Source organism: Papilio xuthus, unplaced genomic scaffold, assembly GCF_000836235.2.
Source record: "Papilio xuthus unplaced genomic scaffold, Pxut_1.1 DF827542.1, whole genome shotgun sequence".
NCBI lineage: Eukaryota > Metazoa > Arthropoda > Insecta > Lepidoptera > Papilionidae > Papilio > Papilio xuthus.
The window spans coordinates 5,826,359-5,841,337 of record NW_013531107.1 but is presented as its reverse complement, the minus strand read 5'-3'; the positions used below and the strand labels follow the sequence as shown (position 1 = coordinate 5,841,337).

The following is a 14,979-nucleotide window of genomic DNA, read 5'->3' as shown; positions in this document are numbered from 1 at the left end:
TTTGCAGCGATGTTCAGTCAGTTATCAATGTAACAGGCATATAATAATTTGATAAAACAAAGGAAAAAAAAAAATTTTATTTAGGCAATCTATTTTTGTTGTCATTTGCTTCAATAGAAGTGCTGGTGTTGGTGGGTGAGGAGGTTCGGCAATCGTTGTCGACCTCCAAGCTGAGCTGGCTCCGCGCGTCGGTCGCCCTGTACCGTTTTTTCTCTTTTATTTCATCATCTATTCGTTTGCATAAATCAATAACATTATTTCTCAATTCAATAGGTATATCTCTTACCATAACTTCACGTAATAAAGAATTTCTGTTTTCTTTTATGTCATCAAATGATTTACTTTTTTGTCGAATATCGAAAAGGTTAAATGCATTTTTTATTTTCGGCCAATATCTCCGTTTCTTAGTATTCTCTTCATTACATATACAAATAATCGTATTGAGACAAAGAGACAAACATATAATTCCACAACATACCAGAGTGACGCTTATAGCTATGGATACAAAGGCTATTTTGCAGAAAGCGGTAACATCGACTGATTCATCTAAACTGTATAATTTACCAAGAGCAAGATCTCGTAAGAATTTTAAATTTTGTGATATCGTAGACAAATTAGATGTAACTTCAATTTTAAATCGTTTGGGAGTTTCTGAGGTGGTAACAATGGTGGTGCCCAGACCGGTGCTGATAGCGTAGATGTCTTGCAGCGTCAGCGGTGACTCTAGATCTCTGCAGGTGTTGCTCACCACCAGCAGCGCCGCCTCGGGCAACTCTTTGCTGGGGTCTCCGCCGCACGTAGTCACTGGCATACATTTTTTAAACATGTCGCTGTAAAATGATCTCATTCCTAAATATTTTTGATCACAATCTGCTGGATTACATTCATTTAATGAATTTTCATCGATCTCCGAACATTCTTTGACAGTTTCATTTTCTATATAATCCTTTAATAAATACGATGGTACTTCTTGGTCGTATACTTTAGTGTTAAATGGTTCACGAAACTTAGTTTTATTTTTTGTTCTATCGCATTGATACTCTAAACTGCAATCAATATAACCGATTAAGTCGTGTTGAAATAAGGTCGGTAGCACAGATATTAAGGTCATGTTCTCTTTCGGTTCCACTGTGTACAGTTGGGCACTGCTCGTTTCAAAAATATTACAGTCTCTTTTAATTTTGTCCAGTATACAAGTTTTCGTTTTTGTAATTACTTTACACGCACTGTCCTTTTGGTTTTCCACATCAACGTAGAACTGAATACCCACAGATTTCTTTACCAAAGGCTTAACACCTTTGTCTAATATAGTAATTGCATGCAGTATTGAAATTAAATAAGTGATCAAAATTACAACACAGATAGAAATTGCCTTTGTAAACATAGCATTTTTGATTTTACGGATTGTCAATTTATTATAATGTCATTTGAAAATTGAAAGATTGATATTGAAAGAAGGTTTATTTGCAAAACTACTTATTGTATGCGCATTTGTAGAGAAAAGTAATAAATACAAAAATAATTATAATTCGGTTATAGTTTTTGCAGAATTAATCATATATTCATCCTTAACAAAGTCCGATGCATGTTCAGCTATCATCATGGTCGCAGCATTTGTATTAACACTTGGTATTGTCGGCATGATACTAGCGTCGACGATTCTTAAGTTATTTATACCTTTTACTTTTAATTTATTATCAACTACTGTTGTAGAATCACTAGGTTTACCCATCTTCGCTGTTCCTACAGGATGATAAACATTAAAAGTAATAGTTCTGGCCATGCATTCCCAGTACTCATCGCTTTCCATTTCGTAATCATCACAACTTTTAAATTGAATTCTTGGTATTTTTGCATTGATCCCCTTAAATGTTGGCGTATCAACAATTTTCATTACTTTTTTAATACTTTTTACAAATAACTTCATATCTCTATCGTCACTAAAATATTTTGCATAGATTTTTGGGAAATCGACAGCATTAATCGATCGCAATAATATTTTACCCTTAGAATATGGGCGACATAAGGAAATATAAAATAGTAGAATTTCATGTTGCTTGTTGAATTCTAAAAACTGTTTACAAATTTCATCATTATAAGATAATGCTTTTTTACACATGGAAAAAATGTATGATGAGTTAGGTACAAAATAGTTGTGGTCTATTTGCACATCTGGTAATTTTTTGTTTTCGTCAACAGAGAGAAATGCATTGAGGTTGGGTTGATCGTAATTTGTCGCATGCGGTCCAGTTTGGTCGATTAGATATTGAGCAGTAGCTTTGTGCCAATAAGCTTCATCCTCCTCAGTAGCATTTGTATTAAATGTAACTAAAACTGGAATCCTTACATGATCTTGCAAGTTCTCGCCAACCGGTAGATCTGCGTTCACTTTGATTTTTAATTCTTTAAGATGTGATTTTGGGCCGATACCAGACAACATTAGAAGAATGGGGGTATTTATTGAACCAGCGCTTAATATAACTTCTTTTCTAGCATAGAATGTAGTTGCATCGCCGTTAGACAGTATGACACTTACACCTTCAGCTCGTTTACTGTCATCTATCATTACTTTGGTCACTATAGTCTTTTTTAAAACGTAAAGATTTTTCCGTTCTCTAGCTGGACTTAGGAAAGCAGTTCCAGCACTAACACGTTTTCCTTTATGATTACCTCCTCTTATTTTACCCACACCCATTTGTGTAGGGCCGTTAAGATCTTCCAAATATTTCAAACCCATATCCAGGTATCCTTGAGTTAACTTATTTGCAATATGAGTGTACGTATAGTTTAATTGGTCAATAACAAAGTTACCTTCAACACCGTAATTATCACGAAGTTGAGGATTATTCAAGATGGAGGGATCGACAATTTTTTCACTTTTCTTGAAATATTTTTGTATTGTGGGCCAATCCCATCCATCGTCTTCTTGTAAATGCCAAGGTTCGTAATCTCCGGCGCTTCCTTTAATGTGTATAAGCCCATTAATACTTCCCGAACCTCCGATGACTCGTCCTCGAGGCCAGAACGATCTACGATCAACACATCCTTGGTTGATGGTATCGTCTTGTTCTGTGTAGTATTGAAATGCGTGACGACTTCTGTGAGTTACCGAGGCAAAGTTCGGAATCTGAAAAATATTTAGTATTTTAGGGCCAATTCCTAGTGTCCTAACACGTGTACATTATTATTATATCAGATTTTTTTCAAAATGGAAGAATGGTATGGAAAATATTCTTGTTGGTTTTATGGCAGAGGTGTTTCAGCATTAGCACTTACAATACTCTCTATCGGAGGATCGTCTCCTGCTTCTATGAGCAAGACTTTCCAATCGTCGATCTCAGTAAGTCTGTTGGCCATGATTGAGCCGGCAGTCCCAGAGCCTACTATAATGAAATCGAAAAATTCGCCATCTGAAAAAAAATCAATTTAGACTCTTTACTTTTCCTCTTCTCACATCAGACAAGAAATTCTTTGATTTGTTAACAAACAAAGTAGTTTTTATCTAACCAAATTCATAGAATTTTTTTAAATATTATGCGTTTATCATTAATCTGATATGAGATCTTTGTCGTAAATAAAGTAACCTATTCATATGAAAGTACTAATTTATATACTTTACATATAACCCTTTCGAAGGTGTCTTTGGGCCAGGTTTCAGTGATGGCACACTGAGCGGCCAGCAGGTGTGTCATCAGACTGGCAAAGGAGCTGCCCGCCGAACTTGACAGGAAGCTTGCGCAAGTCGCGTTCACGCATGCCATTCTGAAGTACATAATATGAGATCAATGGCATCTATGACTTAATATACATACTTATATTACTATTACTTATATAATATTAATGGAGCAGTAGTTCAATATTTAGATTGAAATTGAGTTTATTAAATAAAATATTAAATCTATAAACAATTCCGAGATATCTGAACACAATATTTTTTTTAGCTTTTTATAAACTAATAAATTGCATTCATTCAATAGATATACATCGAAAACTCTCCGACTTAACAACTCTGTTAGCTTTTCTAACTCTCAAATCTATTACACTTTAAGGTTAGAAAAAAACATTCTGCAATTTAATAAACCAATATTTAAAAATCAAATCTTACCTTGTCCTTTATAAATTATATACAACATAAATATATTTTAATAATACTTTTTAATTTGCCATATAATATAAATATTAATAATAATATTATATTCAGCAAATGTATACAGTTTTGCACATTCGTTCATTTACACGAACAAGTTCCCTTGATGTCGCTTGCATTTAGTAACTTATCAATTTAATTAGGTACAAGTTGCTCAGATAATGACATTTGATGCTGATAATATTATAATTTATTTCATTATTTTATCAGACGTTGATAATATTATGAAAATAAATTATGTAATACATGTTTACAGTAAGAATGTTTTTAATTAATATGGAGACAAAAGAGGCACAAACATCAAGCATTTTCGAATTCATTCAAGCTATTTTTGTTACAAGGGTTCACAATTAAACCGATGAACCACTAGTACTTTTTTACCGGACGTTTAGTTTTAAGAAATATACGAAACCCATGAATATCAGATGGCTTGCCAGCTAAATGAATGTAACCTTTCTATTAAAAGAACAGGACTAGAATATAGTTCTATAAATTGTTTTATTGACTTTTCTAGCTAAAATATATGCTTTGGTTTTGTTGAATGACTCAATATCCTAAATTCATTGCCTCCAATTAACTGGAAACATATGCCCGGCTCTTGTACTTGTATACGACCCTTGTTTGTTTGTAATATTAATTGCTTTTGTTAAATCGTTGTTTAACTTTCCATAGTAATTATAAATGTTGTATTTTATAGTACGCAAACGGAATATTATAACATATTCAAAGCTGATTTTTTTACGAATTTAAAATTTATAGCAATGCTTTTTATTGGTGTATTTTTTCTTCAAACCATAGATAAATTATATCTATAACCTATAAATTTTTAGTTTTTAATTCATGTAATAAATCTTTACATTTGCCTGACGATATAATACTAAGCGACAAAGTTCTGTGAACGTATTTTCTAAATGGTATGTTTATTTCCGCACATAAAGTTGACAAAGCAAAATTATATTGTCCTTTGTTTCTCCCACTGCGAAGGGTTTGTATCAAATAAGATGAGATGTAATATTGCAGGCCAGTCCCTATTTTATACGGCTTTACGAAATGGATATTGACACATGGGTATACTAATACTATAGATATTTTTTTGGGGAATAAGAACTCTTTTTTACGCGTTATTATGAAAATGTGATTATTTTAGAATGGACGTATAGGTAAAAGTTTTGTCGTAAGAATAATTTTTTGCAGAACAAAATAATCAGGCGCTCAGTATGAAGTGTATACATAATTTCAATGTCGTATTCTTTGACATTTAAAGTTCGGTCTTTATATTTTGTTGTATTTTTCTTGAATTTCTTATTATTGATGCTTATATACCAAATAATAGTGTGATTTGTCTTATATTACCTTTATGTATCTCTTACAGAATCAAAATATGCCGTTGTCGACGATAACAAAAAAGAAATAACATTTACATAACAAAGTTTATTTTGCCTAAGCGTAACATTTTTCCAGAAATCTGAGCAATTTTCCCTTTATACGAATAAAATTTATCGCAAGTAATATTCAAATTAAACTGCTTCGTATACGCAAAGGTTCTTTAAGTGAATCTTTATGATGTGTTAGTGATATTTTCTAACATAACATATTTTGTAATGTACTTTTTTAGAGCTTTAGAAAAAATGGGTACATCTTACTTTCTCTCTCTCTCAAGGTGCCTCTCCATTTAATGGAGGTTGGCCGTCAGTACATCTTAAGGTATTACTATAAATGGGAATGTTTAATAAATGGATGTTTGTTTGCATGCATACATGTAGAAAATAGCCTGGAAGAACACATAGGCTACTACTTGAGTTTCTTAATTCCGCGCGGACGGAGTCGCAGGCGACAGTTAGTTAATGAATAAGCACAAACACCTACAATTAAAATTGCTGAGAAATGTTTTTTTCAATATTCTTCTTAAAAAAATAATAAACAGCAAAACAAGCAATTTCAATAAAAGAAAGACATGGATCCAGTTTTCCTCGGCTTTTGTTTCATTGTGGATTAGAAAAATAATATTTTAATTATTCTCGCTGTCTTTTAATTAAAAATCTGTGATCAAACCAAAGTAATTTGAATGTTCAAACAGAAACTTGTCGTTTTGTCATCATTAAAATTTTGTTTCAAATATTACTTTGAAATTAAGCTTTGTTTTATTTTAGAAATTTGTAACAATATATTTTTGAATATCCAATAAGTAACAATTAATTAAAAAAACTTTGTACGCGTTATTATGGAAATTGTACAAATAGATAAATATGAGACTCAGTTAATTTCACAATTCGGCCAATGGCGACCAGTAATTCGTATAACAGTTTAGATATTTAGTTACAACATTTTGAGGTTAGAAAAAAAGAACGCAGAGAAACTGACACTTCGAGAGTACGTAGGTTACAATAATAAAGCTATATTTCGTTCATTAGACTTTATGAACTTTTGTTAATGAAAGAACATGTCTTACAATTAGTGTCAACGAGGCGACTCTAATTAATTTGAATGGTTGTTAATGGCGCGCCGCGGCTGTCGGTACTCCAATCTTTAATGAGATGACATTCCGTTTGTATGTATTATCATTTGTGTATGAACATTTAATCAATATAACGTTATTATATGCCGTTTATCAAATAGGTTTGTTACATGTCCCTAGAAATATTTTAAAAAATATATATTATTAAAGTTTTGAAAGAATCTATCGCATGATATTTTCATACCATTTAATGTTTGAGGTGATCTTGAAACTTTAACAACCGAATCCAATTTCACAGGTTGACAGTTTCCCCCACTTTACTGCCAGTATACATGAAGATCTATAAAATTTTGTTTCACAACGACGACATTACGCCGTTGTTTATGTTAATTGAGATGGTTCGATGAATACTTTAAAAGTTGCAGCTTAAATAATGATTACTTTAGGGAACGCAATGTAAATATTTATAAAGAAGTTTCTGTGTTAAAATGTATATTAGCTAATTTTACCTATTTGTTTTTATTTTTAAGCTTTGCTACTAGTATAATCTTTCAATCCATCCAAGCATTCGCTATGCTAGTAATACTGAGGGGTGGATGGATGTTTGTTTAAAGTTATGTTATGTATGGTTCTCGCTGAAACTTGGCATATATGTAGAATATAGGCTACTCAATAAGTTTCTTTTAATTCTGCTCGAACGCAGTCGGGGGTGACAGCTAGTCTTTTATAAATTTCGTATTTAACACCCGTAGTTCATTAGTCCACGAAGTCAGGGGTGGTGAATTACGACTCCAGGTCAAATGACAATGACAAACCACTCTGATTTATAGAGCCCGAAGTCCTTGGCATTTGACTTGGCGTAAGATCCATGTACCAACTAGATTGACAAGCTAGAATTTATGTTAGAGTTAATAAATATTGACCTTTAAATAAAAGCAAAATCATATACAGCGTTCCAATCTAGACCTGTAACCACAGATAAGTTACAGTTACATTGTAGTAAAATAACTAAAATATCCAAAATATTTATGGTAAAGCATCTATTTAGCCGACTTCAAAGGTTTTGCTTGCAGGTGTGACCCATTTTTAAATTTTGCTTAACTTTATAATATTTTCTATCCTTACTTTATAACATCACAATATAACTGATAAAATAAATAATGGCTGCCATATACAGAATTTGAAGTATCACCGTTTTAATTTAAAACCAGCTACAGACGTTTAGTTTTAACAGTTGTAACTTTGGATGTACGTGTGCAGACAAAGCTTCGGTAAGCCGTTTAACAATAAATTCAGATATATATATAATATCAGTCTTTGTAAAAAAACAATTAGGCTTGGAATAAAAACGTTATTCGGCAATTAAGCGGGCACGTGACGTAGCCATTCTCATTAGAGTATCTGTCTGAGTTTGCGTTTGCTCGGCACACAATCCTCACAGCTTCACACCACAATCGAGTGTTTGCTGAAGTAACAAACTGGCTTAATAAGGCGTTATATTTATCCACAAACGAACTTTTAGTTATTGAACTGTAATTTAAATCAATTACCTTTGAAGTAAATGTTATTAGTGTCATTCACAATTTGACTAGCTATATTAAAAACAATCAGAAATGCGATCTGTACATTTTTTTTACAATAACATACATTTTATAACAACATTGATATGTTTTAGAGAAATTGTTAGCGTGATATTCTACTGTCTAAACATTTACATTAAGGAATTTTCTTGTCCCTTTTTAACTAAAAACAACGAGAGAGACGACATTATTTTTATAACACAAGTATTACAATAGTGGAATCACATCTTTTCGGGTATAGCGTACTAATGTACTACATATGTAATGTTACCTCTAATTTAGCATACATAGCGTCGGTTTCCACGCAATTTGCATACGGAGAATACGGTGTTCCGTGCACACTGTGTAATGTAGCATATTGTTTGATTGTTATCCTCCGCCCGCTTCCACCACATTAGGCTAGTCGCACACTAGGGCAGGAGACAATAGTGTAGTACTGCTATAGCTTCAACGCAACGCAACATATGCTGTCAAAACCTTAGTTTTGGCCCTTAAGCCAAGCACGATAATTTGGGTGAAAGTATTCATAAGGTCATTGACAAATTTAGTACGAGATTTCTTATTGTATTAACGCTGCAAAAACCTAATACGATTACTTTTTGTTTTCTTTTGCAAATTTTCTTCTTCTACTCTTTCAACGTGTGTGAGTTCACCAAATATATGTACTGCATTGTTCTACTACTCTGCATCACTGTTCTTACGTGTGCAACTAGCATTACGGTGTTGCTCTTGAGTTTACAAATGAATAGCGCCAAGTGATGCAAGCCTAATATTACAGTAAAATTCGACCGCCGTAACATTACTATTAAAACATATTGTTGCGCTGGAATACTACTGGAATAACGTAAACACTCACTGGCGTCAGTGAGCCAAAACAGTCCGTGTTAGGCTAGCGTATTACTACATAAAGAAAAATAAATTGCGGTTGGCTGCGGCCAGCTACTAAGTCATAGCGTCGTCTCCGTGTTCGCGCCGTGCTGCTCTCTGGATGTCGCGTGTTTAGGGCGCGTACATATACGTTTTTTTTTGTCAAAATGGACATGGATTTGAAGTGTAATATCCAATGTTAACAAAAGAAGACTGAAGTGTTTCCCTGTATAATTAAACAGTTGAGTTTTTTATACTTTAGTTTAACTAGATTGATTATTATCTTTATCTTTTATTCATGCAAATAGAAATTGTATCTTTTGTTAAAAGTATTAGAACTTTTTTTTACCTTTTTCAAACAAAGAGGCAGTTGCATTGTACGTGTTGTATTGTGTAAAGTTGTTCTTTGACTACGAAGCGATAAGTGTATTGAAACATTTGATAGAAAACTTTCAATTGACACAGCTGCCCATGCGTTCTGTATCGACCATACCACACAAGTATTGAAAGTTCTCGTAACCATGGGCTGCCACTCCCGAAACTTATTGTTGAACGACTAATGAATCTCTCGTGTTGTCTCCACCGAAGGACAAGATACTATCCGAATTAGAAGTGTCTACCGAGACTGCAATAGTCAACCACGCTCTAATGCGGTTTAGTTAACTTCATATCTTTAAATTTATATATCGATATGTGTAGGTTGCATCATATTTTACTTCACATAACGGATAAATTTAGACCTTAATTCGATGAATTTTTTTGTAGCAAAAAACAGTTTTTTTTTGTTTTAGTAAAGTCATATTTTTTCTAAACCAGTTTAGTAGATTTTTTTAAATTAGTTGTTCGTCACACTGGACACCATCGATTTAAGGGTTAACATGTGAAAGTCGAAAATTACATATCTGGCATCGTGTCTAAAAGTTTATGTGTGTCCGGTTCACTCAGGTGTTCAACTACGTCACTCACAATGCAATAAGGTCCAAATTGTAACATAGCAACATACGTACGTGCTAAATTATAGCTCTTAAGGTAACAATTTACTTTTCGATATACGATCTTAAGTGGGAAGGGAAAATGGCAACATTTTTCCTGACTCATTGGTTAAGGAATATTTAATAGGGCAATACTAATACCAAAGCAAGATGATTTATTTCTTTTTTTATTTAATTTTTCTTTAATGTAACAAAATGTTATATATGTTTCATTTTGTGTACTAACCGTTAGATTTGACTGCAAAAACATTTCACAAATGAAAAGAAAAACACATCTATTAAATGGTCTTTCCTTTATAAGTGTTCTTATAAATAAAAGATTCCAATGAATGTAAATTTCATGATAAGACTCCAATTTGCTTTTTAGACTGCGAAATAAAAGTAGACCGTACCGCGTAAGCTTAACTATAAAGTCAATATATTTACGTCCTATGCCTTTTGCCTTAAAAAAACTGTTGAAACTACTATCATTTTTAACTCTCAAAATAAAATAAAATAGGTATTATTTAACAGCAAGTGGAGCGATTGCGACTTACTTTCCACAAAATAAAGAGTAAAATTTATAAATCCATGGAAAGACTCATGAGTGATGGAGAGACTCATCTGTGGATCCGAATGCAATGTAAAGATATGTGACTAAAATACGTATATTAAGATACGACCTGTGTATGTAATCTAGTGCGCCGACCTTACCTGAGTAAGGTAGGGACAAGAAGATGAGTTCTTTAACTGCTAGATGAAAAAGAACTTCGATTTTTTTGCATTTTTAAATCTACTAATATTATAAATGCGATCAAATTAGAGGCAGATGTAGAATGTAGTCTGTGTATAGTTTTTATTTAATTCTACGAGGACAGCGTCGCGGGCGACAGCTAGTTTTAAAAAAAATGTTTTCTTTACTTGATCTCTCTATATACTTATACATAGTAGTCTTCAAAGTTACTAATAATATTCAGTGGTTTTTACTTATTATTAACCTGGTAAAAACTCATGAGTTTTGATGTTAAATGTGTGTTATTCCAAGTACAATGAGAGGATTCAAAAGTGTTTTTGTACATGTGTTATGGCATTGAGAATCCACATGTAAACTGTAATGAACTTGTCTCGTATGTTGCGGTTAGATGTTTCGAATCGTCAAGTAAACGCGAAGTTCATACGCAGAGAATAGGACGGCACTCACTTATCTCACGTACAAACTTCTCTATTGTTTGAGAAACACAATACTATTACAAACTTTAACTTTAAAGGAATCTAATATACAAATTCACGGTGTAGTAGTCCATACAAAATGTATACGAGTTGCAGATAAATAAAATTCTAAATAGATATGTCTTTTACAGGATATATATTAGTCTATACAGCTGTTCAATCATTATTTTATATCAAACACGACCAGTTTACCTGGTGTTAAATCAATACGTGAACGATTCATTATTGAACATTGTGACAACCAGCGAAGGAACTTGCTACGGGTGCGTTTCCACTGTAGAAAAATTTGTTTAAAACATGTCATAAAATATCTTAATACAACTGTTACGGCAGATAAATTTCACGATAAGACTATTTTAATATATCTTCAAAGAGAATAAGCATTTTCAATACAAATTGAAGGCAGCTCCATCATGTTATCGAATTGAAATACGTTTTCTATTCTTAAAACACGACTCTTGAATTTGAAATAAGATGATGTCGTGCGAAGCGAGTTCGTATAGTATTGTTTTAAATTTATACCTTTATTATTTTTATTATATTTATACAACATATACAACTTTAATACACAAATGTACGTAAAGCTTTATCATCATGATGATAATAAAATTTAAGTACAGTCAGCTTCACAAATATGTCGGTACACATAAGGCGTTGCCCGCAGCTTTTTCTACGCGGAATTAAAAAAAAACTCAATAAGTGTGTTCTTCAAGGTTATATCCTACACTAAACTTCGTTGAGCTGTTTATGAGATACCTTCTAACAAACATCCTTCTAAAAACATTCGCATTTATGATATTAAATACTAGAAGTAAAAATTGCAAAGCTTTAAAAACTTGTTTACGCATTCGATTTTTAAAATATGTTTGCATGTATTTGTTCCAACCATGAATACATGCTATCGACGAATGCGTGCATAAAGTATTTCAGAATCAGAAGGCGTATACAAGTGTCAAAAGGTTTGTAAATGTATACATGTTTATGCAGCTGACTGTACAAATGATGCCTGATTATTTTTGCGTTCAAGGAAATAAAAACAATGGAATACGTTTGAATTTAAACGTATCTACGTATTGTTTTATGTAAAGAAATAAAAACAAAATTTACATTTAGTACTTTGAACATTTGCTGTTAAATCCAGACAAATTGCATTTATTTCCACAAACGTTTCATTTGTACTGCGGTAAGATCCTTCTCATTGTATTTTATTTGTACTCGAGAAGAGAATATTTGCTTTGTGAATTGGGAACGATGTGGGTAAAGTGAAAAGTAAACGTAATGATACCAAAACGAATGAACGTAAGTTGTTTAATTTATCCTTTTATCATAAAATTGTAAAGTAAAAGTAATAACATAATAATCAGGTATTTAAAACAAACTTTCTTTAAATAACAAGAAAGATGTCATCTCTCACAAACTGTTTTAATCGCTGGTACTCTTACAAAGAGTTAGTAAAAAATGTTTAACTGCACTTAAATTTTCACTGTCTAGATAAAAATTATTAATAAGAGCAATATAACTTTCGCCCAAAACCCAGAAGCTTAGGCAAAGACCACGGACCTCCGTTTGGCAGGGTCTTGAAACACCTCTACCGTTTCTTATACATTCACAAATATACGCAAACACGCACATCGGTTTTAGCTGCTCTTAATACTGAGTATTTTAATAATTTGGATGGTGTAAGAATTAACCTTTTTAAAAAATTTCATCCAGGACATGAACATGCATATACTACTTACTAAATTTCGGTATGCAAAAGCTAAACAATTTTATTGCAACTTTGTTCAACTTGATTTTAACTTTATCAATCAATCAGTGACAATAGAAAAGTTGCCGTCGCTGAGACAACTTCCTGCTTCCACGAACAGATACATGTTTCTTTTCAAACTCACTTTTCTTTGTCGACATGTTTTTGTTCAACTCAAAATAGTGTTTTTTTCGCTTATATCTACAGCTAGTACTAATATAAAATCCTTTGCAACGAAAATAAAATCTTTTAGAACAAATTAATTTATAATTTTAATATAATAGCAAACTAAGATTGACATTTACATACATTTTGACTCAAATTTCATTAGGGCGAAGAGAGCACGAGAGCTTTTGACAAGATTAATTACATCTTGGTGAGCGTTGACCTTAGGTAGTGGCTCAAATATTTTATTCTCAAGGTATTTTTCCCTTTTGAGTTATTTTTTTTAAACTAATAAATCAACAAAGAAAAAGAAATTACGTATGTGAACAACAGATTTTTCACGAGATAATTTTCTAGTTAAACTTCCAATAAACAGTTCTTTGTGGAAGTTATGTGTTATATAAAATTGCGAGAAAAAGCTATTTAGGCTATTAATTTAGTTTTAATGTAAAAAAAAGTAAAAAACGTAAGTAAAAAGGAATATATTCGTTTTCTCAAAGGGCACACTACATGGGCTATGTTACCTGCAAACAAAATGAAACGTTTATGTAAATAAATACAATTTGTCAGGATTTTGCAGCAACGTTATTACTGAATGTGAATTTTATTTTCTCTTGAGCCTCTTGAAGCGCGTTTCACTTTTTAAGGCTATGAAAAGGGATTTTTACCGTTTAAATTAAGTTTTCTTTATGAAAGAATCGCAAAGATATATCTACGTTTAAAGACGAAATTCAATTATTTTCGTTTTAAGAACTTAGAACATGAGCTGCTATAATAATTTCTTTGCTTTTAGACATTTTTTTAATATATATTTAATTCTCATCTTAATACATTGTAGTCTTAGGCCTTACACAAGGTAAATTGAATCTTCGGAACCTGGCGATTGTAGTTGCTAATACAATGTCATAAAAGTTAGTAAACAGCGCGTATCGTTGATACTTCTATCTGTCATCGCTAAAGACAGTCGCTTGCAACCTATTTGTCAACATCGTTGTGTAAAAACTCGTTGCATTTTTTAAAGATGGAACTAATCTATAGCCTGTATTGACCGGCGCGTCGAAAATGCAACGTTGTACGGACGAAACGCGCGTAACGCGATTCTCGGGACACATTCATACAATACTAGCTGTCGCTCGCGACTCCGTCCGCGTGGATATATAAAAAAACTTAATATATAGATAAGTTAAATAAAAAGCATCTCTTCAAGGCATATTCGAATGAATAAATAGTATCCTATGTCAGTCTCCTAGCTCTAAGCTACCTCCTCACCAATTTTCAACCATATTGATAAAGCCGTTCTTGAGTTATAAATAGTGTAACTAACACGATTTTCTTTTATATAAATAGATTAGTTTCATCCATTAACGTTGCCTTGTGTACAAAGGGCTTTATATTAGTGATGACACGTGCAGGTATTGCTGGGGGAGATGGTAAAACAGGGAAAAAATAACTTATTCCTTAAGTAACACAGAAAGTTTTTGCTAGAACAAAGAACAAAGAATATTGAAACCTTTTGATAATCGAACCTACAATCTACAGATTAAAATAGGACGATTGCCGACTAAATTACAACGCTTTATGATTTAAATATTGGCACACGCTTGAACTCTTTAGGAATTCCTATTAAAGAGCACTACAGTCGCGTGGCTGCATAATTTCTGATCCATTTCTATTATAAGTAAAATTGTTTCTGAGCTACGCTATGCTATATCCTTTCTAATTAGTAATAGGCTTGTCTAGAAGAAACACGAATTATTATATTTATTTGTTCAGTATTTGCTGTCAATTTATACTTAGTTATGTTATAGGTTACATAC

General features: G+C 32.4%; 1 protein-coding gene across 1 annotated transcript; it reads right to left on the bottom strand.

The window, feature by feature from the left end:
- Positions 1–64: 64 nt before the first annotated feature.
- Positions 65–4,265, bottom strand: LOC106119175 (glucose dehydrogenase [FAD, quinone]). The gene is made up of 4 exons (XM_013314078.1): positions 4,106–4,265; positions 3,620–3,762; positions 3,277–3,410; positions 65–3,127 (listed from the first exon to the last, which is right to left on the bottom strand). Exons 2-4 carry the CDS (start codon positions 3,759–3,761, stop codon positions 1,523–1,525), a joined length of 1,881 nt encoding a protein of 626 aa, XP_013169532.1. The 5' UTR covers position 3,762; positions 4,106–4,265; the 3' UTR covers positions 65–1,522.
- Positions 4,266–14,979: the final 10,714 nt, after the last annotated feature.